This window comes from Labrus bergylta, chromosome 5, assembly GCF_963930695.1.
Source record: "Labrus bergylta chromosome 5, fLabBer1.1, whole genome shotgun sequence".
Lineage (NCBI taxonomy): Eukaryota > Metazoa > Chordata > Actinopteri > Labriformes > Labridae > Labrus > Labrus bergylta.
This window is the reverse complement of record NC_089199.1, coordinates 12525608-12553315: the sequence shown is the minus strand read 5'-3', so window position 1 is coordinate 12553315 and position 27708 is coordinate 12525608. Positions and strand designations below refer to the sequence as shown.

The 27708-nt window shown below is 40.2% G+C and overlaps 3 protein-coding genes and 3 long non-coding RNA genes across 6 annotated transcripts; 2 read left to right on the top strand and 4 right to left on the bottom strand.

The window, feature by feature from the left end:
- Positions 1-2219: 2219 nt before the first annotated feature.
- LOC136179215 (voltage-dependent calcium channel subunit alpha-2/delta-3-like) lies at positions 2220-5833 on the top strand. Its single transcript, XM_065954810.1, has 8 exons — positions 2220-2320; positions 2454-2529; positions 2801-2841; positions 3235-3290; positions 3460-3577; positions 3693-3806; positions 4054-4135; positions 4978-5833. Exons 1-8 carry the CDS (start codon positions 2286-2288, stop codon positions 5068-5070), a joined length of 615 nt encoding a protein of 204 aa, XP_065810882.1. The 5' UTR covers positions 2220-2285; the 3' UTR covers positions 5071-5833.
- On the bottom strand, positions 4687-7214 carry LOC136179217 (uncharacterized). The gene is made up of 3 exons (XR_010666418.1): positions 7119-7214; positions 6163-6203; positions 4687-6072 (listed from the first exon to the last, which is right to left on the bottom strand). It is a non-coding gene; the product is annotated as an uncharacterized lncRNA (long non-coding RNA).
- A 533-nt stretch (positions 7215-7747) lies between these two features.
- Positions 7748-9795, bottom strand: LOC136179355 (uncharacterized). The gene is made up of 3 exons (XR_010666494.1): positions 9638-9795; positions 9158-9448; positions 7748-8261 (listed from the first exon to the last, which is right to left on the bottom strand). It is a non-coding gene; the product is annotated as an uncharacterized lncRNA (long non-coding RNA).
- Positions 9796-11599: 1804 nt separating this feature from the next.
- On the bottom strand, positions 11600-15428 carry LOC136179252 (uncharacterized). Its single transcript, XM_065955066.1, has 5 exons — positions 15314-15428; positions 13751-13777; positions 13346-13624; positions 12862-13152; positions 11600-11964 (listed from the first exon to the last, which is right to left on the bottom strand). The coding sequence occupies exons 1-5, from the start codon at positions 15345-15347 to the stop codon at positions 11600-11602; spliced, it is 996 nt and encodes a 331-aa protein (XP_065811138.1). The 5' UTR covers positions 15348-15428.
- A 1192-nt stretch (positions 15429-16620) lies between these two features.
- LOC109997410 (uncharacterized) lies at positions 16621-23854 on the bottom strand. The gene is made up of 14 exons (XM_065954802.1): positions 22620-23854; positions 22085-22297; positions 21844-21870; positions 21439-21717; positions 20954-21244; positions 19743-20054; positions 19418-19477; positions 19158-19214; positions 18980-19063; positions 18787-18855; positions 18524-18592; positions 18279-18380; positions 17019-17059; positions 16621-16928 (listed from the first exon to the last, which is right to left on the bottom strand). The coding sequence occupies exons 2-14, from the start codon at positions 22116-22118 to the stop codon at positions 16839-16841; spliced, it is 1515 nt and encodes a 504-aa protein (XP_065810874.1). The 5' UTR covers positions 22119-22297; positions 22620-23854; the 3' UTR covers positions 16621-16838.
- Positions 23855-26212: 2358 nt separating this feature from the next.
- On the top strand, positions 26213-27274 carry LOC136179198 (uncharacterized). The gene is made up of 3 exons (XR_010666401.1): positions 26213-26740; positions 26874-26949; positions 27221-27274. It is a non-coding gene; the product is annotated as an uncharacterized lncRNA (long non-coding RNA).
- The last annotated feature ends 434 nt before the right edge of the window (positions 27275-27708 follow it).

Below are 27708 nucleotides of genomic sequence, written 5' to 3'. Positions count from 1 at the left end.
AACGACCCCTCTGTCCTATGGGGTCATTATCGATGGCCATGTGCCTGAGTCCCAGCAGTGGGTGATGATCAGTCACAATTGTAAAGGCAGACAGTCCCACATAATGTCTAAACTCACGCACGGCCCACAGCTCTCTGTCAAAGGTGGACCAGCGCTTCTGTGCATGCGTGAGAGCCTGGCTGGCATAGACAATGACCCTTTCCAAGCCGTCCACATCCTGTGCCAATACCGCCCCAACAGAGTCCTTCCATGCATCCGTATAGACTTTAAACGGGAGTGCAAAGCTGGGCAATGTGACCACTGGAGACGATGTGAGCACACGTTTAAGATATGTGAAAGCCATCTCACACTCAGCAGTCCATTCAAAAGGCACATTTTTCCCAGCAAGGCGGTTAAGTGGGGCTGCAAACTGTAAAAAAATCTTCACAAATCGCCTGTAATATGAACAGAGACCCACAAAAGCTCTAACCTCAGAAGGAGAGATCAGGTTGGACGCCGGGTCTGGAGACCACATGGCCCAGGAACACCACGTGATCCCTGGCAAAGTGGCACTTGCCAGGATTTAGCTTCAGGGCCGCAGACTCTATCCTGGTCAAGACCTCCTCCAGGTTGGCGAGGTGGTCCTTGAATGTGCGACTGTATATCAATATATCATCCAGATACACCATGTAGATATGCCATGGCAGACCTGTGAGGATCAGCTCCATCATGCGCTGCAAGGTGGCTGGTGAATTAATTCCATCGGCATGGCCCTCCATTGGTACAAGCCACGGCCAGTTTTGAAGGCGGTCTTCTCATGGTCCTCTTCAACCACCTCCACCTGCCAGTAGCCGTTAGAGAAGTCGAGGGTGCTGAACCAGGAAGAGCCGGAGAGGGCGTCGAGGCTGTCATCAACCCATGGGAGAGGATGAGAGTCTTTGATCGTCACCGAGTTGAGGCGACGATAATCAATGCAGAATCTCCAATCACCCCCTTTTTTCTTAACCAGCACCACAGGAGAAGCCCATGGACTGCAACTCTCCTCCATCACACCATCAGCCAGAAGTGCAGCTACCTGACGGTCGATCTCAGCCCTTTTCTCAGGAGACGCCCGATAGGCACGCTGTTTGATGGGCGGATGGTCACCAGTCCTTATATGGTGCTTGACGAGCGTGCACCTGCCAGTATTTCTGCCCGGCAGGCTGAACACACTACTAAATCTCTTCAGCAGTGCCGACAGCTCTGCCCTCTGTTGCTCGATGACAGGCGATCCATCCAGTGTGACAGGGAGAGCAGCAGATGGCGGATGATCTGACTCAGTTACGGGGGGGGAACAAGTGGTGTCACATCAGTCTCCTGAACCGGGTAGAATTCACCCAAGTGAAGACCCTGTTTAAGCTCAACGGCTCTACCAGTGGGATTGAGGACGCGAGCCACAGTCACACCATCTTTCACCCTGGTCACTGTGTGAGCTACCACCAGTCCAGTCGTCTCAGGAATGTTGGGCTCCAAATAGCCGTAGAAGCCTGCAGTGGGAACGCTGGCCCCTGTGGGGGAACGGACATTGGCTAGCACCAAGGCTTCGCTCAAGGGGGGAATGGCCACCACACCAGCTAGGGACACATTACAGCAGCCAGGTACCAATTCCCCACCCTGGAGCAGGGGCACAGTAATATCCCATAACTGTAACACTCTCCGCCCCAAGTCCAGTAGTGCACGGTTTTCTGCCAAGAAGTCCAGACCAAGCAATACATCCTGAGTAGACTCTCTCAGCACAAAGAAGTTGTGCTGCCAAAAGGAGGGGCCAATTTTAAATGTCACTGACAGAGAGCCAAGCGTATCCAGCATCTGTCCAATCACTGCACGAGGGTCAATGTAATCCTTCCTCAGGGGCCTGCTCCGCAGGGCAGGGACAGATTCTTATTTTTGTTCTTGCAACTTGGATCACTTCACAGAGATGTTTCAAAGTGATGACGTAGGTGGTCACATACTGTTCATCAAATAACTATAAATCTGTCTGTTTATGGACAAGACGGACATCTGCTCAGTTTTATAGATAATTATTTAAGAATATTTTGTCTTGATTTTAGTAAGCATCTGGTTAATCCTGTACGTGAGCTGCAGCTTGTATCTTTCGCTGCAACGCATCATTATTATTTTTTTTAAACTTTACTTGCTCCTTTTCTCACTGGATGTTCCCATTATTTTGACCACCCCACTGCTTGTGTTTAATTGTTTGCCTGTGCACCCTGACATAACTTCTCTCTCAGACAGGGCTCTTCTTTGGAGAGGTGGAGGGTGCTGTGATGAACAAACTTCTCCAGATGGGCTCTTTCAAAAGGTCACAAATACAATACAATATGTCACCGCGCGTTCACTGCATGCACACATTAAACCTGAGCTCGAAAGCATGCTGTCATGCTTTTTCATATTTAATGTTTATGAAAACCTCTGCCTCTCTGTTTGTGTTGCAGGATCACGCTGTACGATTATCAGGCCCTGTGCAGAGAGTACGCCGGGAGCAGCGACAGTGCACGCACTTTATCAGACGTGAGTATGCAGAAAGAGCCGATTTAAAGTCAGAGACATTAGAAGCAATCTTCCCCGTTCATCTGCTCTATACTGTACGTACTTTGGCATGACCAGAGAACAAATCATCAGCATACACCTGATGTCTGAGTTTGTGGTTAACACTGGGTAAGAAAATATCAGTGACATGTGGAGCAGTCTCAAAATGAACTCAGACATTAAAACAGTGTTAGACATGATTTCACTCCTGCATACAGATTCTGACATCATATTGTCTCTCTTTTATCTTCAGCCCTTTTCTGTTGTGAAGTGGCTCCTGACGAAACTTGTCATGTAAGAACAAAACAAATTGGAGAAAGTGTGGTAACTCTTTATCCAAAAGCTTTATAACTACTAACAGTGTTGTATATGAAATAAGACAATCATCACTTGTATAATTAAAAATACAGGAAGAAAAGAGATGTTTATCACTCTTTAAAGCCTTCAATTGAACTTCAATTCAATCAGTCAAGTAACTGTTAAAAAGTTTCAGGATAGATATGTGAACTCATTCGTTTGGTTCTGGTGCTTGGATGGTAATAAATGTGTTTATGAGCTACTTAAAATCTTTTATATAGAAATATAATTAGTTACTAAAGCTTTTCCTTGTGTTGATCCATTATATATTTTCCACTGTAAGTCACTGTAAACATTTGTATTAATTGATGTTTGTGTTTTGCCTTAAAGATTCCTGCTGGAGTTTAATCTGTACAGCTGGTGGAATGTCGATCTCTCAGTGAAAGGTAGAAGTAGCTGATGGTCATGGTGGTCATTTTACTGTTTGAATGTGAGAAACAGAGGTATGGATGTCTGGGAGAGTATGAGTGAGAGATGGAAATATACTCTGTTGATCTGTGGTTTTAATGAATGTCTGTGGCCCAGATTAACTTTACTAGCTTTGTCCGCCTTCAGCTCAGAGACCTCGGGGTAAAACCATGATGGTGCCGTGTGATACAGTATACCCTGCGTTTGTCTCTGAACGCACCATCAAAGAAACGACAGGCAACATTGACTGTGACGGCTGTATCAGGTACGACTTCAGACCAGGGACTCGTGAACTGATTGACCTCTTTTCTAACAACACCTGTTGAACATGAAACCAGTCTAATACTATCGTATTATAATTCTATTATTTGTCTCTGCAGATCTTTTGTTATACAGCAGATCCCCAGCAGTAACCTCTTCATGGTGGTTGTGGATAATAAATGCGACTGTAGCAGTGCTCCTCCAGTAACCATGGACCCCATCGAGATTATGTATATCCTTTCTAGAGGAAACACAGATGTTTGATATGTGGAAACGTTTCTTAAAAACATTTTATCCTTGCATGATTAGTGAGATAATGTGCAAGTTTTTTACTTTTCAGTTCATTACATTTGCTTTCTTATATCTTGTCCTCTAGTTACACACCTTAATAGTTTAATTTTAAATCATGTTATATGAGTTGCGATGTGGGTGAAGCTGTGAACTGTGGCGATTTATTTACATCTTTGACTCCTTTGAACACAACGAGTCACTCAAGTGTGACAGACTGAAGTTTCAGAAGGACAGAAAAAAACCTGAGTCGTGTCATCCTTTCCACCCTGAGGTATGAGAATGTGTGCTTAATTGTTTGCATTCATTGAGTGAAGGTTTACTTGAATGTCTTTAAAGTCATGTTGGTACTAAAGCAAAAGGGACAAACAGTAGCAGTGACTTCCTGAAGTGTTAACTGCTTGTTTGGCAATCAATCTTCATGAAGTTACTCACTGCTCCAGGTAGTAATACAGTCCAACACAGAAACTCCATCAAAACTAAAACTTGTTTTTTATTTAAGGCTAGGTTTAATAAAAATAAACATGATATCACATATAAATGAGTGATTTTGTTTTTTTAAAAGGTGCTCATAGAAGTGTTCCCCTGTTATGCTAAGCTAAGCTATCCAATTTCTATCATACATAATAGAGTGATATCAATGGTTTAATCTTCTTCTCGGTATGTAAACACATTATCTTTAGTTTTGTCCTTATTATTGTATATTGTGTACTTTTGGAGTATCAGACTTCCTGAGACTGTTGTGTCACTGAGCACATGATGATATCCAGCCATCTATGATGGTTTCCCTTTTCCATAATTATTATACTTTAACTCACTTTCAAATATTGTCCTATAACATTTTATTGAAAAAATTACATTTTTGGATGACCCTGGCACTGTCACATTTGCCAGAACAGATAACACACAAGCTTTCATCTCTATCACAGATCTCTGTAGTAAAGTCAAATAATTGACAAAACAACCTTAAAAAAAAGTTCCAAATGATCAACACAACAAATCTGTTAGCATCCACTATCTCTCTCCACAGTTAATAAAAGCTACAGCCTTCCTGTTGACATGATCTCTGACACCCTGTACATCATAGATGTTAAACACACGACTGTGTTTGTGCAGGAAAATGCCATGGAGTGTGGTTCAGCAACACGCCTCTCCAGTGGTCTTACAGCGGCTCTGCTGCCCCTGATAGCAGCGACCATCAGCAGGTGACCACAACCAGCAGGACTGGACTTCAGTATGGACTAAATCAACAAGAAGATGCTGACAAACACAGAGAACATTGCCAATCAGATGTGAACTTACTCATACCTCTGCAAAGGCAGCGCTCTTCGAAATACAAATCAGTAGCACTGAGACTCACATCCATTAATGCCAAACACTTAAATAATGCGGTGCAGATAAAGAACAAGACAATAACAGGATTTCCTGGTGTCTGCTGAGAGCATTGCTGACAGTTCACCATCTTTTCTATAATGTGTGCTGATATTAAATAGGAGAAAGAAAGACTGTCAACAGCTTGCAGTAGGAGAAGAGGCATTTCGTGTCAATTCATTAAAAAGCCTTTCTTTATTTCACTGGAAAATATTATGGCTAATGTGAAAGTCTGCAGAATGTAAAACACACTTTTTTTTCAAACGTGAAAGAATGCAGAGACGTCTATGTTTTTGGCAATAAATTGCTGAAGTAAAAATGAACATTGCTTTCATAGTTTTCTGTATTCATATAGTTTGAAGTTTATTTTGAAAATCCAGTCTTTTTAATGTCGGTAACAATATTGATCATGTCAAATACCTGTGAGATAAGAGAAAGGTTAAACTTGCTTTATTCTGCCATTTCCTCTTTCTCGTTTGAAAGCAGGACATTTCAGACAAAATGAAGATGCATGAAGAAGAAGATCACAGAATGTTACCCTGTTAACCATGTGTTTGACAAAGCTTATGAATAAATAAAAATAAATATTTTACTTCATTTACACCTTGTGTTATATTTCATGTGTGAAAGAGAGAGAGAGAAATAGAGAGGTGTCGATGCGAGTTAGTCAAATAGAATATGGTATTGTTGGTCAACTCCTACAGTCTATTTACAGTGGTAGTAAGTTGTAGACACAAGCAGGGTGTCCTTCAGTGAGCCTCCACAGTGCTGTACACCAAGTCCTTCTGCGCTGTACACAGCTGCCTCATCAGAGATTGTGAAGTAATAACACGTGGTGTACTGGAGGGGGGAGGGAAAATAAATACATCTGTAGCATCCTTTAATATACATGGACAATGTTTTTAACACCATCTCTCATGTCAGACTTACATGATGACTTTCAGACTCCTGTCGTTTCTGCTCCTCAGAACCTGTTTTAAGAAAAAACACAGTTTGGAAAAGTTTATTTAATGACAAAGTCTTTAATAAAAAGATGATTCATTTAATAAATATAAATTTGCAGTCCAACCCATTGTATTTATAAACATCCCTTCTCAAACAGGGTTTTGCTCTCATGTGAAACAGAGTGTAATGATCTAAGAAATTAAATTATTTTTGTCTCAGTGCACAAGTGGTTGACCACACTCATGGTTTACTGGTGTGAAGCTCTTGCTTGCTTGTTCAAGACAAGCTGATAATTACACCAGACATCTCTATATGTGATTATTTACTTAAACTAATAATCATAGGGACAAGAATGTATCAAGTAAAGGGATGCCACACATTACATCATTTATAGCCTGTGCTAGTTTGCAATGCCTTTCCCTTTAAAATACAGATACAGAAACATTGCCAAAAAAAAGATAAAAAAATAAAAAATATATCATACTATAAAAATATGTAAAACATGAAGCATTAGATCATACATGACTACAAGAATGAGTCCTCTTTAAAACTGTTTCAGTTTGAGTTCAAAATGATCCCAGTCAGGATCCAGTATGAGCTCTGCAGGTAAGGCAATTCACATTTTGACACCTTGAACAGAAAAAGCTGTTTGTCCGAGCTTCACGGTCTCCAATAGATGCTCACGTGTTACAGAACCTGAACTGTAAGTGGAACCACGAGGTCACAGAGCACATCAAGAGTCTGATTATTTCAACATTTTTGGATGAGTTTAAGAAAATTTGATAAAACTTTAAATATTCAATTATTTTAGAACTTGACAACGATGTGACCTTATCGACTTCCTCTCCAAGATTTGACTTGCTCTGTTGTATGTCATCATCAGAGGCCTGATTGTGTAGGTGCTGCTTGGGATCAGAAGGTTACAGAAACAACATTCTCACCTGCTCTTCTTCTGTTGCAGAGAGCTGCAGAGACCAGAAACATTACGCCCACAGTTACTTCACAACCTGCTGCAATGGCTACAAACTTCAAGATCCACTTTCCTTTGAAACAACAGAAACCATGAACAAGTGTCAGTTTCACTTCTCACATTCTTAACAAAATACATGTTCTGTGTATAAATGCATTACAATTCAGCCGTGGAAACTATTTTAAAAGTAAATAAAGTATTAAGTCACATTCTCACCTGAAGTTGTTTTCAGAGGGATTTCAGGGAAAGTGTTTTCTTTAGTGTCAGGATTACTGACACTTAAACCTAGTGAGTACATTCAGAAAAATGTCATTTTTCATAAACACATTCAGGGTTTCTCATATGTATTAAACAACCTTCATATCAGCACAACAATCAGCATGAACTGTGGAATGACTAATAAACTCACCTGATGGTGGTTTCACAGACGTCAGGAAGGTGGAGACAACGTTACTTGTTGTACTAACGGCTAACATATCTATTTCATTCAATTTTATAGATTTCTTTGGGCTGGTGTTTGACTCTATTTTCAGAATATCTACAACAGAAGAAGACAGAGTTAGATCAGCCAAATTCATGTGTAAGACATGAATGCAATCATCTAGGCAGCACAATTCAGGATTTATAATGACATTTATTTGAATACATACACACGCCAAATTATTCTATGGGGGGTGTCTCCCTTAAATTTACACAATTTAAACTGACTTTTTTTAATGAATTCATATCAGCTGAACATATCAAACACATCAGCTGATGTGGTGCAGCAGTGAATCATGTACCTGCATCTTTTCTGACTTACCCGTCAAGCTGAATCCATCACTCCGAGGAGACAAAGAGTCGGGTTTACCTCCTAATGTGTAATCACAGCTGGCATCGCTTTGTTGAACTAAACGAAGTTGACTCAGAACATTAAGGATATTGACATAAAAATGGCAAAATGACTGTTTTTTTTTGTTTGTTTGTCTCATTATGGTTTTTGTTTCAACTGGACGACTTGCTTCTCCAAAGTACAGGTGACATCTTGTATCATGATTAGCAGATACAGGCAGAGAGCAGGCAAAGAACGCAAATTCCCCAGGATAATGATGAAGACTCAGCTCTGGTTTCTGACCTACAAAAAGAAGAAGTTTCATTGTTAATAATAAATACAATGAAACCTTTATTCATATAGCACAATTCAAAAACAAATTACTCAGTGCTATGCGATTAAAACAACCAAACAAAAATAAAAAGAAACAAAAATCAACAAATACTAAAACAAACAATTTGTCAAATACCTGATACTCTACCATCAAGTTATTTGTAAGAGGGTGTGATATTTCAAACACTGCTGGCATTAGCAGTCAAGCTGTGATAAAACCCTGTACATATGTGAATCAAAACAAACTTAAAGGTCACATATGATACTCCTTTTCAAAAAGCTTAAATAACTCTCAGAGGTCCCCAAAACATGTCTTTGAGTTTTCTTGTTGAAAATCCACTCTGATCCTGTATTTTAGCATGCCTTTAACCCCCTGTACTTAAGCCATGCTCAGAACTGTTTCTGTGTCTATAGCTTTAAATTCAAATGAGCTGTGTCTGACCACGCCCCTCTGGAACGGCTTGGCCTGGCTTTGGCTTTCTTGCACCATGTCGTATTGTTTACAGTGGAAAGGCAGACTCAGAGGGCAGAACAAACACCTAGCAGTGGGAGTGTCACCTGCCTGGGGGAGGGGTTACTGCCCATTGTGATGTCACAAAGAGAAAATCTTTAAACAGCCTGTTTGAGCACACATTCTCGGAAAAGTGGAGCGAGCAAAAGATGTAGAGGAAGAACTTTTTCATAATTGAGGAGTTTGTTGTCAGGCTAGGGACACATATTAGTGTCAGAAAAAACATTGTAAGTGCATTGTGCATAATATGTGAGCTTTAAATAATATATTCTTGTATAATCTGATGTGCTCATGTTTAAAAAACATCTCTACTTCTCTTGTTTTGATTATATCTTGATTATAAACTGTCACTCACTGAGTATGGTGATGGAGGATGTCTCACTGTGTGGAGATGGAGATTCCTTGTCACTGAACTTTGATATGTAGAAACATGTGAGTTTAACCTCAGCAGGTGAACCCTGATGTGCCATCTTCAGCAGCTCAGTTCCTGTCAGAGTCTGCAGACAGGAGAGTCTTATTTCTCCACTCAGAGTGAAGAAAAAACACTTAGACACTGAAACAGATGGTGGAGGCTGACAGTGCACTGTGACTGAGTCTGTCTCGTTGATCACAGGTGGATTCACAGTCAGTTTAGGTGGATGAGAAGCTGAAAAATTAAGCAAATGTCAGATTAAATTTAATTATTTGTTACGCTTAATTTGTTGGTTTATTGTACATGATGACATGACGAGAAAGTGTTTCTTGTTTTTTTTAAACTTCGCAAAGTACCATTTTTAATTTTGCTGATACCGTAGCAAGTACTCAAAATAATCATCCCATAGCAGTTCTCACTCACTTCGAATGATGATGGAGGTCTCGGCACTCTCAGGAGATTGTGATCCACTCAGGTAAAAACATGTGACTTTAACCTCGGCAGGTGAACTCTGATGTGACATCTTCAGCAGCTCAGTTCCTGTCAGAGTCTGCAGACATGGGAGTGCTTTGGCAGGTCGTCGTCTCATAATGAGAAAATAACACATGGACACAGAAACAGATGGAAGCTGACAGTTCACTGTGACTGAGTCTGTTTCTGTGATCACTGCTGGATCCACTGTCAGAGCAGGTGGAAGAAGAGCTGAAAAATTCAGTTAAACTGATTGTGAGCATGAAAATATAGAAAAGGTACTTAACTGTTATAATATGTGTATAAAATAAATGACACAAGAGCTATTAAAATCAAGAACTGACCTTGTGTTTTTAACTGAGGAAATGAACCTTTTAAAGAAAAGTGTGTAAACAAAGGAAACAGATTAATTAGTGATGAGTACATCACTAAGCTAATGTATTTCTGTAAAACTATAACAAAGCAAAAAGAAACCAATACATATGAATCTAGCATTATAATCAGGGCTTTGAATTAACATCTTTGATCACCAGCCAACATGGCTAGTAGATTTTTAAAGTTAACAGCCAACCAGATTTTCCACCAGCCAAAATGTACGAGCCACTCACAACCCAACAGCCATTAAAAATTAAAAGTCCTTCTTCTTCTTTTCCCATCCTCTGTAATCTTCATTGTCCTATGTGTCGGCAGCAGCCTTCCTTTTTTGCTCTTCTGGGGCCATATTCATGAAGCCTCCTAAATACTAAGAGTTGCTCCTACTGACAAAATTCTCAGAAAATTCTTTGGATCTGGACATTTTCTAACAATTTCCCTCAAAGTTAGGACTAGATCCTTGTAAAGATGAAAGTTATTTACAAAGTGTCTGAACCCTTAAGAGAGCCCCCAAGGTGTAAAACTGTTAGGAGGACTTTTAACAGGCTGAAGATTTTCTCAAGCTGAGGAGAAAATGAAGAAATGTTCTCCAAACACTACATGAAGAATATTTTTGACTTATAGTTGGGCAGAACAGGATTATTTGTACAGACATTTCAATCCGTCTTTGACTTTTTTCAGTAGAAAGTGAGACATGCATGTTGAGTTTCTGGTTACCTCCACAGGTGCATCCTATCTTTACCTGCTGTTGTAACTATCAGCATGTGAAGAAGCTGCTGCACAAGTGGGCATGTGATTTCAAACATCTTTTAGGCTATATACTATTAAAGTATGTCTTACAAATTATCACACAGATGCTAATTTCAAAGTGTTCATAATTACACAGCCATGAAATATTATTTTTAAAATCTCCACATCAATAAAGTTCTTTGATGAAGTGACATGAATCTGAGTCCATAGAACCTGTTTTATCAACAGTTCATGCATATAAATATATAATATCTGTGTCTTGAAAGCACACAAAAAAGTAGCATATCCATGACATCCCAGTAGAGGACCAGTGAGCAGCTATCAGTTCACTATAACTGATATTCAGAATAATGACTTTTCATAAACACATTCAGGGTTTCTCATATGTATAAAACAACCTTCATATCAGCACAACAATCAGCATGAACTGTGGAATGACTAATAAACTCACCTGATGGTGGTTTCACAGACATCAGGAAGGTGGAGACAACGTTACTTATTGTACTAACGGCTAACATATCTATTTCATTCAATTTTATCGATTTTTTTGGGCTGGTGTTTGACTCTATTTTCAGAATATCTACAACAGAAGAAGAAAAAATTAGATCAGCCAAATTCATGTGTAAGACATTAATGCAATCATCTAGGCAGCACAATTCAGGATTTCTAATGACATTTATTTGAATACATACACACGCCAAATTATTCTATGGGGGGTGTCTCCCTTAAATTTACACAATTTAAACTGACTTTTTTTTTATGAATTCATATCAGCTGAACATATCAAACACATCAGCTGATGTGGTGCAGCAGGGAATCATGTACCTGCATCTTTTCTGACTTACCCGTCAAGCTGAATCCATCACTCCGAGGAGACAAAGAGTCGGGTTTATCTCCTAATGTGTAATCACAGCTGGCATCGCTTTGTTGAACTGAACGAAGTTGACTCAGAACATTAAGGATATTGACATAAAAATGGCAAAATGACTGTTTTTTTTTGTTTGTTTGTCTCATTATGGTTTTTGTTTCAACTGGACGACTTGCTTCTCCAAAGTACAGGTGACATCTTGTATCATGATTAGCAGATACAGGCAGAGAGCAGGTAAAGAGCAACAAATCCCCAGGAGAATGATGAAGACTCAGCTTTGGTTTCTGACCTACAAAAAGAAGAAGTTTCATTGTTAATAATAAAAACAATAAAACCTTTATTCATATAGCACAATTCAAAAACAAGTTACTCAGTGCTATACGATTAAAACAACCAAACAAAAATAAAAACAAACAAAAAAATCAACAAATACTAAAACAAATAATTTGTCAAATACCTGATACTCTACCATCAAGTTATTTGTAAGAGGGTGTGATATTTCAAACACTGCTGGCATTTGCAGTCAAGCTGTGATAAAACCCTGTACACATGTGACTCTAAACAAACTTAAAGGTCACATATGATACTCCTTTTCAAAAAGCTTAAATAACTCTCAGAGGTCCCCAAAACATGTCTTTGAGTTTTCTTGTTGAAAATCCACTCTGATCCTGTATTTTAGCATGCCTTTAACCCCCTGTACTTAAGCCATGCTCAGAACTGTTTCTGTGTCTATAGCTTTAAATTCAAATGAGCTGTGTCTGACCACGCCCCTCTGGAACGGCTTGGCCTGGCTTTGGCTTTCTTGCACCATGTCGTATTGTTTACAGTGGAAAGGCAGACTCAGAGGGCAGAACAAACACCTAGCAGTGGGAGTGTCACCTGCCTGGGGGAGGGGTTACTGCCCTTTGTGATGTCACAAAGAGAAAATCTTTAAACAGCCTGTTTGAGCACACATTCTCGGAAAAGTGGAGCGAGCAAAAGATGTAGAGGAAGAACTTTTCATAATTGAGGAGTTTGTTGTCAGGCTAGGGACACATATTAGTGTCAGAAAAAACATTGTAAGTGCATTGTACATAATATGTGAGCTTTAAATAATATATTCTTGTATAATCTGATGTGCTCATGTTTAAAAAACATCTCTACTTCTCTTGTTTTGATTATATCTTGATTATAAACTGTCACTCACTGAGTATGGTGATGGAGGATGTCTCACTGTGTGGAGATGGAGATTCCTTGTCACTGAACTTTGATATGTAGAAACATGTGAGTTTAACCTCAGCAGGTGAACCCTGATGTGCCATCTTCAGCAGCTCAGTTCCTATCAGAGTCTGCAGACAGGAGAGTGTTATTTCTCCACTCAGAGTGTAGAAAAAACACTTAGACACTGAAGCAGATGGTGGAGGCTGACAGTGCACTGTGACTGAGTCTGTCTCGTTGATCACAGGTGGATTCACAGTCAGTTTAGGTGGATGAGAAGCTGAAAAATTAAGCAAATGTCAGATTAAATTTAATGAATTATTTGTTACACTTAATTTGTTGGTTTATTGTATTTGATGACATGACGAGAAAGTGTTTCTTGTTTTTTTTAAACTTCGCAAAGTACCATTTTTAATTTTGCTGATACCGTAGCAAGTACTCAAAATAATCATCCCATAGTAGTTCTCACTCACTTCGAATGATGATGGAGGTCTCGGCACTCTCAGGAGATTGTGATCCACTCAGGTAAAAACATGTGACTTCAACCTCGGCAGGTGAACTCTGATGTGACATCTTCAGCAGCTCAGTTCCTGTCAGAGTCTGCAGACATGGGAGTGCTTTGGCAGGTCGTCGTCTCATAATGAGGAAATAACACATGGACACAGAAACAGATGGAAGCTGACAGTTCACTGTGACTGAGTCTGTTTCTGTGATCACTGCTGGATCCACTGTCAGAGCAGGTGGAAGAAGAGCTGAAAAATTCAGTTAAACTAATTGTGATTTCATGTAGAGCATTACAATATAGAAAAGGTACTTAACTGTTATAATATGTGTATAAAATAAATGACACATGAGAGCTATTGAAATCAAGAACTGACCTTGTGTTTTTAACTGAGGAAATGAACCTTTTAAAGAAAAGTGTGTAAACAAAGGAAACAGATTAATTAGTGATGAGTACATCACTAAGCTAATGTATTTCTGTAAAACTATAACAAAGCAAAAAGAAACCAATACATATGAATCTAGCATTATAATCAGGGCTTTGAATTAACATCTTTGATCACCAGCCAACATGGCTAGTAGATTTTAGTTAACAGGCAGCCAGATTTTCCACCAGCCAAAATGTACGAGCCACTCACAACCCAACAGCCATTAAAAATAAAAGTCCTAATTTTCTTCTTCTTTTCCCATCCTCTGTAATCTTCATTGTCCTATGTGTCGGCAGCAGCCTTCCTTTTTTGCTCTTCTGGGGCCATATTCATGAAGCCTCCTAAATACTAAGAGTTGCTCCTAGTGACAAAATTCTCAGAAAATTCTTCGGATCTGGACATTTTCTAACGATTTCCCTCAAAGTTAGGACTAGATCCTTGTAAAGATGAAAGTTATTTACAAAGTGTCTGAACCCTTAAGAGAGCCCCCAAGGTGTAAAACTGTTAGGAGGACTTTTAACAGGCTGAAGATTTTCTCAAGCTGAGGAGAAAATGAAGAAATGTTCTCCAAACACTACATGAAGAATATTTTTGACTTATAGTTGGGCAGAACAGGATTATTTGTACAGACATTTCAATCCGTCTTTGACTTTTTTCAGTAGAAAGTGAGACATGCATGTTGAGTTTCTGGTTACCTCCACAGGTGCATCCTATCTTTACCTGCTGTTGTAACTATCAGCATGTGAAGAAGCTGCTGCACAAGTGGGCATGTGATTTCAAACATCTTGTAGGCTATATACTATTAAAGTATGTCTTTCAAATTATCACACATATGTTAATTTCAAAGTGTTCATAATTACACAATGTCTGACTAGAATATATGTTTGACTTTTTAATCTCAACTTTTTGATTAACAAATCACAGCTTCTGAAAAAATGTGTTATACCTAGCAATGGGGTCAAACCCGCCACGTCACTAAGATAAAAGTTTCTGTCCATTCCCTGCTCAGAGTTGCTCTGAGAATGTTCTTAAATCACTTCTAGGCTAAGGGTGCATCCGAATTGTCCCTCCTATCCCCTTTCACTATCCACTTTACCTTAACCCCGGGGAAAACAAAGGCCCGTAGTCAACTGTTGTATGAAACATCACAACATAGGTGTTCATGGGAAATGACGGATTAGTACACCAAGCAGTGTTCCCAGACCAAGATTATGTTTGAAAATCTAAACACACACAAAAACACCCAAATTTCTTGCCAGAAAACAGCCCAATCTGGCAACACTGACTTGTCGTTTCTGCAGCCTGCCGATTCAAACAGAGGTAGTGATATTTGCTTCATTCATCACCAGCCAAAATGGCTAGTAACTCTACAATGTTACATGCCAAATTTAATTTTTACCCACAAAAGGCGGGTGTTAATTTAAAGCCCTGATTGAAATTCATCAGTGATGAATCTGGTTAGTAATTACATACATAGTCAATGAAAGAACAGAAAGAGCTTAATAAACTTACACATGAAGATAACTAGCAGCAGGTGTCCAGCCATGATGAAGCTCAATAATATGAGTGTTCAATAATCCTTAAAGACTACACTTGTGTGTCTGACTACATGGACCTTGAATAGTCCATTTGCACAAACTGACAGGCCACAGACTGTTTTTAAACGCTCACTGTTCCGGTGGTTTATATTTAGAGTGAAACTAATGCAGTGTGAGCTGACTTTTTTAGGCTGACTTTGCCTGGGTTGTTGATTTCTGAAAAACAAAAAGACTAAGATAAATAAACGTTAAGTTAAGTAAGCACGTCTTTTCATACTTTAAAGTCTCATTTGTTTTTGGTGGAAGATTTGGCAAGTTTTTCATGGGCGCAACCCACATACTCATCTCTGTATGGAGTTAGATCAGTCTCAATATTCACAAATGCATTTCCCTGCTAAAAAAGTGCAATTGTGAATCTAACCACAGCAGGGGAGTCTCAAAAATCCCACACACAAATGCAGTGAGCTTCACAAATGACAAACAATTTGTAAATGCAGACTGAACAGTTTATATATTTGTGGATTTCTATTACATACAAAACTATAAATATTTGTGTGTGAATCAGAAATACATTTGTGAATCCTTCTGTGTGCATTTGTGAATATTGAGACTGATCTAACTCCATAGCTCTGTTGCTTATCCCAAAAATACATGTTCCTTGCAAATGTGGCACAATTTTAAAGAGGGAAATAAACAGGCTTTCCAACTGTGTAAGATTTATTGCCAAGATATCATTGTTACAACAAAAAAATTATCTACCAAACACAAATTTCCTTACTTTTTGTGGAATGTTTAGTTAAAAATGTATTTTGAAAATTCAGTCTTTTTAATGTCGGTAACAATATTGATCATGTCAAATACCTGTGAGATAAGAGAAAAGTTGAACTTGCTTTATTCTGCCATTTCCTCTTTTTCGTTTGAAAGCAGGACATTTCAGACAAACTGAAGATGCATGAAGATCACAAAATGTTACCCTGTTAACCATGTGTTTGAGAAAGCTTATGAATAAATACAAAGAAATATTTTCCTTCATTTACCCCTTGTGTTATATTTTGTTTGTGTGTGTCTGTGTGTCTGTGTGTGTGTGTGTGTGTGTGTGTGTGTGTGTGTGTGTGTGTAAGAGGTGGTTATGCGAGTCAGTGACATAGCATATGTGTGGTATTGTTGGTCAACTCATACAGTCTATTTACAGTGGCAGTAAGTTGTAGACGAATGCGATAGTATTTAAAATGCAAAGACAAAAAAAGTCTTAGACAAGAAGTACATTGAATACAAAACATGTTGAGAGCAGTTCTTACTTTTATGAGTATATCAAGATGCATTTTTTAAGCACTAGTCACAACAATTTGAAATAATTCAGCGTAGTCTTATATTTTGACTAAACCAAGAAAAAAATCATGTAAGTAGTTCATCAGACTGGTCAACTTTGAACAAAAGGTTAAAAATATGTAGGCGTTTAAGCTGTCCCTCCCTTTGTACAGTATGAAGCAGGGTGTCCTTCAGTGAGCCTCCACAGTGCTGTACACCAAGTTCTTCTGCGCTGTCGCAGCTGCCTCATCAGAGATTGTGGCGTAATAACATGTGTCGTACTGGAGGGGGGAGGGAAAATAAATACATCTGTAGCATCCTTTAATATACATGGACAATGTTTTTAACACCATCTCTCATGTCAGACTTACATGATGACTTTCAGATTCCTGTCGTTTCTGCTCCTCAGAACCTGTTTTAACAAAAAACACACAGTTTGGAAAAGTTTATTTAATTACAAAGTCTATAATAAAAAGATGATTCATTTAATGAATATAAATTTGCAGTCCAACCCATTGTATTTATAAACATCCCTTCTCAAACATGGTTTTGCTCTCGTGTGAAACAGAGTGTAATGATCGAAGAAATTAAATTATTTTTGTCTCAGTGCACAAGTGGTTGACCACACTCATGGTTTACTGGTGTGAACTTCAGCTCTTGCTTGCTTGTTCAAGACAAGCTGATAATTACACCAGACATCTCTGCGTGTGATTATTTATCTTATGTAATAATCTTGTATGTATCAAGTAAAGGGATGCCACACACTACATCATTTATAGCCTAAATTAATTTACAATGCTTATCTCTAGATGGGCCTTTAAAATACAGATACACAAGAAACATTGCCAAATAAACTCAACAATAAAATATACAAAATAAAAAGTTACAGTAAAGTATACAAAGTATCATACTATAAAAATATGTAAAACATGAAGCATTAGATCATACATGACTACAAGAATGAGCCCTCTTTAAAACTGTTTCAGTTTGAGTTTAAAATGATCCCAGTCAGGATCCAGTATGAGCTCTGCAGGTAAGGCAATTCACATTTTGACACCTTGAACAGAAAAAGCTGTTTGTCCGAGCTTCACGGTCTCCAATAGATGCTCATGTGTTACAGAACCTGAACTGTAAGTGGAACCACGAGGTCACAGAGCACATCAAGAGTTTGGTGATTGAGTTTAAGATTGGAAGACGTGATAAAATTTAAAAACTTTCATTTCAATTTCATTTTTTTTTTAACATGACGATGATGTGGCCTTATCAACTTCCTCTCCAAGATTTGAATTGATCTGTTGAATATCATCTACAGAGGCTTGATTGTTAAGGTGCTGCTTATGACCAGGAGGTTACACAATAACTTATATGGAAATACAGAGTGTATTAATGTATTATAATACTCTTGGTAAAACAAATGCATTGTGTTATAATCCTGGTAAAGCATATTCCTAGAATAAAGTCCCTGACTGGATTCTAATGTAATTATGGTGCTTATATCTTTAAATAAGTTGTTTAACCCTCTCAGACTGATTAAATCTGAAGATGCAGTGACTATGTACATGCAGCTTCCACAACAAAGATTATAAACATATTTATTTGTGTTTTATTCGACATGCAAACAACATTCTCACCTGCTCTTCTTCTGTTGCAGAGAGCTGCAGAGACCAGAAACATTACGCCCACAGTTACTCCACAACCTGCTGCAATGACTGCAAACTTCAAGATCCACTTTCCTTTGAAACAACAAAAATCATGAACAAGTGTCAGTTTCACTTCTCACATTCTTAACAAAATACATGTTCTGTGTATAAATGCATTACAATTCAGCCGTGAAAACTATTTTAAAAGTAAATAAAGTATTAAGTCACATTCTCACCTGAAGTTGTTTTCAGAGGGATTTCAGGGAAAGTGTTTTCTTTAGTGTCAGGATTACTGACACTTAAACCTAGTGAGTACACAGCCATTAAATATTATTTTTAAAATCTCCACATCAATGAAGTTCTTTGATGAAGTGACATGAATCTGAGTCCATAGTACTTGTTTTATCAACAGTTCATGCATATAAATATGTAATATCTGTGTCTTGAAAGCACACAAAAAAGTAGCATATCCATGACATCCCATTAGTCACATTCTCACCTGAAGTTGTTTTCAGAGGAATTTCAGGGAAAGTGTTTTCTTTAGTGTCAGGATTACTGACACTTAAACCTAGTGAGTACATTCAGAATAATGTCATTTTTCATAAACACATTCAGGGTTTCTCATATGTATTAAAAAACCTTCATATCAGCACAACAATCAGCATGAACTGTGGAATGACTAATAAACTCACCTGATGGTGGTTTCACAGACGTCAGGAAGGTGGAGACAACGTTACTTGTTGTACTAACAGTCAGACCTGAATGAAGAACAGTACCTATAAAACAAGCCATACTTGTCATATTAGATTAAAACATATAACATTTCTGATTAATTGAAGGCAATGAAAATTGTATCTCTACATTTATTACCTGATGTTTGTTTTGCAAGAGTAATGGAAGTGGAAGCAGGCCTGTCAATATTCTGACCTGGAGGATACAAAGGTTTTAAAATCTTTAAAGAATAACATTTATGATAGTGAGTGATTAATGATAATGTTCTGCATACCTATTTATTTCATTTTTAGATTTTTTCAGTGTGTGTGTGTGTGTCGGGGGGGGGGGGGGGGGCAGACAGAACATGATGGGAGAAGAAGTGGTGGGTGACATGTATAAAGTATAATATTTCCTACCTGTGTTCATAGTAAATGCAGACATGGTCGGGCTCCTGTTTGACTCTATTTTCAGAATATCTACAACAGAAGAAGACAGAGTTAGATCAGCCAAATTCATGTGTAAGACATTAATGCAATCATCTAGGCAGCACAATTCAGGATTTATGATGACATTTATTTGAATACATACACACGCCAAATTATTCTATGGGGGGTGTCTCCCTTAAATTTACACAATTTAAACTGACTTTTTTTTAATGAATTCATATCAGCTGAACATATCAAACACATCAGCTGATGTGGTGCAGCAGTGAATCATGTACCTGCATCTTTTCTGACTTACCCGTCAAGCTGTATCTATCACTCCGAGGAGACAAAGAGTCGGGTTTATCTCCTAATGTGTAATCACAGCTGGCATCGCTTTGTTGAACTAAACGAAGTTGACTCAGAACATTAAGGATATTGACATAAAACTGGCAAAATGACTGTTTGTTTTTGTTTATTTGTCTCATTATGGTTTTTGTTTCAACTGGACGACTTGCTTCTCCAAAGTACAGGTGACATCTTGTATCATGATTAGCAGATACAGGCAGAGAGCAGGTAAAGAGCAACAAATCCCCAGGAGAATGATGAAGACTCAGCTTTGGTTTCTGACCTACAAAAAGAAGAAGTTTCATTGTTAATAATAAATACAATAAAACCTTTATTCATATAGCACAATTCAAAAACAAGTTACTCAGTGCTATACGATTAAAACAACCAAACAAAAATAAAAACAAACAAAAAAAATCAACAAATACTAAAACAAATAATTTGTCAAATACCTGCTACTCTGCCATCAAGTTATTTGTAAGAGGGTGTGATATTTCAAACACTGCTGGCATTAGCAGTCAAGCTGTGATAAAACCCTGTACACATGTGACTCAAAACAAACTTAAAGGTCACATATGATACTCCTTTTCAAAAAGCTTAAATAACTCTCAGAGGTCCCCAAAACATGTCTTTGAGTTTTCTTGTTGAAAATCCACTCTGATCCTGTATTTTAGCATGCCTTTAACCCCCTGTACTTAAGCCATGCTCAGAACTGTTTCTGTGTCTATAGCTTTAAATTCAAATGAGCTGTGTCTGACCACGCCCCTCTGGAACGGCTTGGCCTGGCTTTGGCTTTCTTGCACCATGTCGTATTGTTTACAGTGGAAAGGCAGACTCAGAGGGCAGAACAAACACCTAGCAGTGGGAGTGTCACCTGCCTGGGGGAGGGGTTACTGCCCTTTGTGATGTCACAAAGAGAAAATCTTCAAACAGCCTGTTTGAGCACACATTTTCTGAAAAGTGGAGCGAGCAAAAGATGTAGAGGAAGAACTTTTTCATAATTGAGGAGTTTGTTGTCAGGCTAGGGACACATATTAGTGTCAGAAAAAACATTGTAAGTGCACTGTACATAATATGTGACCTTTAAATAAAATATTCTTGTATAATCTGATGTGCTCATGTTTAAAAAACATCTCTACTTCTCTTGTTTTGATTATATCTTGATTATAAACTGTCACTCACTGAGTATGGTGATGGAGGATGTCTCACTGTGTGGAGATGGAGATTCCTTGTCACCGAACTTTGACATGTAGAAACATGTGAGTTTAACCTCAGCAGGTGAATCCTGTTGTGCCATCTTCAGCAGCTCAGTTCCTATCAGAGTCTGCAGACAGGAGAGTCTTATTTCTCCACTCAGAGTGAAGAAAAAACACTTAGACACTGAAACAGATGGTGGAGGCTGACAGTGCACTGTGACTGAGTCTGTCTCATTGATCACAGGTGGATTCACAGTCAGTTTAGGTGGATGAGAAGCTGAAAAATTAAGCAAATGTCAGATTAAATTTAATGAATTATTTGTTACACTTAATTTGTTGGTTTATTGTATTTGATGACATGACGAGAAAGTGTTTCTTATTTTAATTTTTTTTTCGTAAAGTACCATTTTTAATTTTGCTGATACCGTAGCAAGTACTCAAAATAATCATCCCATAGCAGTTCTCACTCACTTCGAATGATGATGGAGGTCTCGGCACTCTCAGGAGATTGTGATCCACTCAGGTAAAAACATGTGACTTTAACCTCAGCAGGTGAACTCTGATGTGACATCTTCAGCAGCTCAGTTCCTGTCAGAGTCTGCAGACATGGGAGTGCTTTGGCAGGTCGTTGTCTCATAATGAGGAAATAACACATGGACACAGAAACAGATGGAAGCTGACAGTTCACTGTGACTGAGTCTGTTTCTGTGATCACTGCTGGATCCACTGTCAGAGCAGGTGGAAGAAGAGCTGAAAAATTCAGTTAAACTAATTGTGATTTCATGTAGAGCATTACAATATAGAAAAGGTACTTAACTGTTATAATATGTGTATAAAATAAATGACACATGAGAGCTATTGAAATCAAGAACTGACCTTGTGTTTTTAACTGAGGAAATGAACCTTTTAAAGAAAAGTGTGTAAACAAAGGAAACAGATTAATTAGTGATGAGTACATCACTAAGCTAATGTATTTCTCTGTGTAAAAGTATAACAAAGCACAAAGAAACCAATATATGTGAATCCAGCATTAGAATTCATCAGTGTTTAATCTGGTTAGTAATTCCACACACAAACACATTCAGTGAAAGAACAGAAACGAGGTTAATAAACTTACACATGAAGATGACTAGCAGCAGGTGTCCAGCCATGATGAAGCTCAATCATGTGAGTGTGATAACAGAAGTGTCGTTTTGCAGAACTTGATTGCCACAACCACAGCAGGCAGAGTCGAGTCGCACAAACTGACAGGCCACAAAGACAGATCTTCATCTTTAAAGGCTCAGGGTTCTGGTGATCTTTATTTAGAATGAAACTACTGCAGTGTTGGCTGAGAAAGAAAAGACGTTTTTTTATGTCAGTGTTTTCTCTTTGCCTGGCTTGTTGCTTTCTTAAAAAGAAAAACACTAAGATAAATTAACATCAAATTAAGTAAGCACATCTTTTCATAATTTAAAGTCTCATTCATTTTTGTTCTAAAGCTTTTTCATAAAAAAAGAAAGCATAGTAAAGCTTCAGTTAAACTGTTCATGAATAATTTACTTCAACTCTAAAACAGGAAATATGTTATGCAGACATAAAATGTCTTATGTCGGCTACTGAAGGTGAATACAAATACAAAAACATACAAAAAAACATTTAAACATACGCACCATGCACGCTAAAGAGATGCAAGAAACATTTGAAATGCATTTACATAGTTGATTGTAGCCTAATGTCAAAATAATGGAAACATGTAGCTTATTGTAACCAAGCTTTCTGGGTTCATCGGACCGTATACACTTAATAAGAAACTAATAAACGGCACATAGACGGGGAGCTTCTTTATCCACGGCTTCCACTTTATTCCACACACGCCTGTGTACCGCAACAGGATAACAACAACAACAACTGCTTTACGGCAGCTATGGTAACTCTCTAGGGACACCTCACTCTAAATGTGATAAACATCACACAACCTCTGTATCACTGTTGTCACCCAAACATACTTAACATGAACAGCAAAAACACATGAAAAAAACATCCCAGAAAGAGGGAATTAAACACCAAGCATCAAACTCAGAAACTCACAAAATCCTGAAAACGTGAAGGTGGTCGCAGGACACGCCCCCTGCATGACTGCACTAGTTCAGGCCCCGAAAACTCCCCATACAGACTCATGTCCACACCCCTAGTCAGTTGTTGCTCAACCCTCTGCGGCGACAACGGGAGTGGCGAAGCCCCCAAAAGAGGAGATACTTAGGAGGTAGGAGGGGAGCCACCAACAGTCCCTGAAGGCACTGGCAAAGTATAACGTTTCAGTCTGTCATGGTGAACCACCTGAGTCCTCTCCAGAGAGTCCAGAGGGTTGCTGATGCAGTAAGTCAGTGCAGCCTCACCTCCAGACACCAACGCCTCCGTGACCCGGTATGGGCCCTTCCAATGTGGCGCCAGCTTCGTGCGGCTCTCAGTGGGATTATTCAACCACACCATCTCTCCCGCATCATAGGCATGGTGGCAAACATCAGCGTCATAATACAGTTTTTGTCTGAGAAAGCAGCCTCCAGTCCATCCACCATGGATGACACATACCATGGCAGAGATCCGGCCCCCCGCAAGTCTGAAACAACACCAGGCACATGCACATCAGCAGGGACACGCGCCTCCCGACCATGCATGAGGTAAAAGGGGGTGAACCGGGTGCTGGCGTGTCTAGAAGTGTTGCATGCAAAAGCGACCTGTTTTACATAACTGTCCCATTCGCCCCCACGAAAGAGCAACATCTGAGCAAAGCTGGTCAATTAGAGTACGATTATGGCATTCCACCAATCCATCCGACTTCGGATTGTACGCTGTGGTGCGCGTTTTCTTGATCCCCAACATTTGACAGAGACCCTGAATCACGTCCGCCTCAAACTGGTGGCCTTGGTCGGTGTGCAGGACCTCAGGGACTCCATGCACCAAAACATAATCCTCAAAAAGACAGTAAGCAACCGTGTGAGCAGTCTGTTTTGGAAGAGCGTACACATTAACAAAATTAGTAAAATAATCCTCCACAACCAACACGTACCTATTCCCCCGAGATGTCACAGGCAGTTCCAGAATATCTGCGGCCACCCGTTGCAGAGGGCAGTCAACCAGGCGCCTGCGAGGTGGTTGTGCTGCGTTATGCTCCAGCCAGGCCAGAACCACACTAATGTCAGAGTCTTCGCGCTGTGCGACCTGCAGTTCGGAGTTAGTGCAGCAGAGAGAATAAGCAGTCTGTAGGTCAGATCGTGGTCCTGGTGAGACCGGAGGGCAGTCTACTGAGCACACAACATGGTCTGTTGTCACTCCAACAGAGCCAGGGGAAACGGGCCTGCACGAAAGAGCGTCCGCATTTTTATGGCTAGGGCCGTCCTTCTGCATAATGGTCCAATTGAAAGGGTCCAGCTCCAGCACCCAACGACCCCTCTGTCCTATAGGGTCATTATCGATGGCCATGTGCCTGAGTCCCAGCAGTGGGCGATGATCAGTCACAATTGTAAAGGCAGACAGCCCCACATAATGTCTAAACTCACGCACGGCCCACAGCTCTCTGTCAAAGGTGGACCAACGCTTCTGTGCATGCGTGAGAGCCTGGCTGGCATAGACAATGACCCTTTCCAAGCCGTCCACATCCTGTGCCAATACCGCCCCAACAGAGTCCTTCCATGCATCCGTATAGACTTTAAACGGGAGTGCAAAGCTGGGCAATGTGACCACTGGAGACGATGTGAGCACCCGTTTAAGATATGTGAAAGCCATCTCACACTCAGCAGTCCATTCAAAAGGCACATTTTTCCCAGCAAGGCGGTTAAGTGGGGCTGCAAACTGTAAAAAAATCTTCACAAATCGCCTGTAATATGAACAGAGACCCACAAAAGCTCTAACCTCAGAAGGAGAGATCCCCGGAACACCTTTTCGGTGTTCCGGGGATCAGGTTGGACGCCGGGTCTGGAGACCACATGGCCCAGGAACACCACGTGATCCCTGGCAAAGTGGCACTTGCCAGGATTTAGCTTCAGGGCCGCAGACTCTATCCTGGTCAAGACCTCCTCCAGGTTGGCGAGGTGGTCCTTGAATGTGCGACTGTATATCAATATATCATCCAGATACACCATGTAGATATGCCATGGCAGACCTGTGAGGATCAGCTCCATCATGCGCTGCAAGGTGGCTGGTGAATTAATTCCATCGGCATGGCCCTCCATTGGTACAAGCCACGGCCAGTTTTGAAGGCGGTCTTCTCATGGTCCTCTTCAACCACCTCCACCTGCCAGTAGCCGTTAGAGAAGTCGAGGGTGCTGAACCAGGAAGAGCCGGAGAGGGCGTCGAGGCTGTCATCAACCCATGGGAGAGGATGAGAGTCTTTGATCGTCACCGAGTTGAGGCGACGATAATCAATGCAGAATCTCCAATCACCCCCTTTTTTCTTAACCAGCACCACAGGAGAAGCCCATGGACTGCAACTCTCCTCCATCACACCATCAGCCAGAAGTGCAGCTACCTGACGGTCGATCTCAGCCCTTTTCTCAGGAGACGCCCGATAGGCACGCTGTTTGATGGGCGGATGGTCACCAGTCCTTATATGGTGCTTGACGAGCATGCACCTGCCAGTATTTCTGCCCGGCAGGCTGAACACACTACTAAATCTCTTCAGCAGTGCCAACAGCTCTGCCCTCTGTTGCTCGATGACAGGCGATCCATCCAGTGTGACAGGGAGAGCAGCAGATGGCGGATGATCTGACTCAGTTACGGGGGGGGAACAAGTGGTGTCACATCAGTCTCCTGAACCGGGTAGAATTCACCCAAGTGAAGACCCTGTTTAAGCTCAACGGCTCTACCAGTGGGATTGAGGACGCGAGCCACAGTCACACCATCTTTCACCCTGGTCACTGTGTGAGCTACCACCAGTCCAGTCGTCTCAGGAATGTTGGGCTCCAAATAGCCGTAGAAGCCTGCAGTGGGAACGCTGGCCCCCGTGGGGGAACGGACATTGGCTAGCACCAAGGCTTCGCTCAAGGGGGGAATGGCCACCACACCAGCTAGGGACACATTACAGCAGCCAGGTACCAATTCCCCACCCTGGAGCAGGGGCACAGTAATATCCCATAACTGTAACACTCTCCGCCCCAAGTCCAGTAGTGCACGGTTTTCTGCCAAGAAGTCCAGACCAAGCAATACATCCTGAGTAGACTCTCTCAGCACAAAGAAGTTGTGCTGCCAAAAGGAGGGGCCAATTTTAAATGTCACTGACAGAGAGCCAAGCGTATCCAGCATCTGTCCAATCACTGCACGAGGGTCAATGTAATCCTTCCTCAGGGGCCTGCTCCGCAGGGCAGGGACAGATTCTTATTTTTGTTCTTGCAACTTGGATCACTTCACAGAGATGTTTCAAAGTGATGACGTAGGTGGTCACATACTGTTCATCAAATAACTATAAATCTGTCTGTTTATGGACAAGACGGACATCTGCTCAGTTTTATAGATAATTATTTAAGAATATTTTGTCTTGATTTTAGTAAGCATCTGGTTAATCCTGTACGTGAGCTGCAGCTTGTATCTTTCGCTGCAACGCATCATTATTATTTTTTTTAAACTTTACTTGCTCCTTTTCTCACTGGATGTTCCCATTATTTTGACCACCCCACTGCTTGTGTTTAATTGTTTGCCTGTGCACCCTGACATAACTTCTCTCTCAGACAGGGCTCTTCTTTGGAGAGGTGGAGGGTGCTGTGATGAACAAACTTCTCCAGATGGGCTCTTTCAAAAGGTCACAAATACAATACAATATGTCACCGCGCGTTCACTGCATGCACACATTAAACCTGAGCTCGAAAGCATGCTGTCATGCTTTTTCATATTTAATGTTTATGAAAACCTCTGCCTCTCTGTTTGTGTTGCAGGATCACGCTGTACGATTATCAGGCCCTGTGCAGAGAGTACGCCGGGAGCAGCGACAGTGCACGCACTTTATCAGACGTGAGTGTGCAGAAAGAGCCGATTTAAAGTCAGAGATATTAGAAGCACTCTTCCCCGTTCATCTGCTCTATACTGTACGTACTTTGGCATGACCAGAGAACAAATCATCAGCATACACCTGATGTCTGAGTTTGTGGTTAACACTGGGTAAGAAAATATCAGTGACATGTGGAGCAGTCTCAAAATGAACTCAGACATTAAAACAGTGTTAGACATGATTTCACTCCTGCATACAGATTCTGACATCATATTGTCTCTCTTTTATCTTCAGCCCTTTTCTGTTGTGAAGTGGCTCCTGACGAAACTTGTCATGTAAGAACAAAACAAATTGGAGAAATTGTAAATAAATATTTTCCTTCATTTACACCTTGTAAATTATTATTTATTGTAAAATGTAAATGTAAATTATTATTTATTATCACTTATTTCATGTGTGAAAGAGAGAGAGAGAAATAGAGAGGTGTCGATGCGAGTTAGTCAAATAGAATATGGTATTGTTGGTCAACTCCTACAGTCTATTTACAGTGGTAGTAAGTTGTAGACGCAAGCAGGGTGTCCTTCAGTGAGCCTCCACAGTGCTGTACACCAAGTCCTTCTGCGCTGTCACAGCTGCCTCATCAGAGATTGTGGAGTAATAACAAGTGGTGTACTGGAGGGGGGAGGGAAAATAAATGCATCTGTAGCATCCTTTAATATACATGGACAATGTTTTTAACACCATCTCTCATGTCAGACTTACATGATGACTTTCAGACTCCT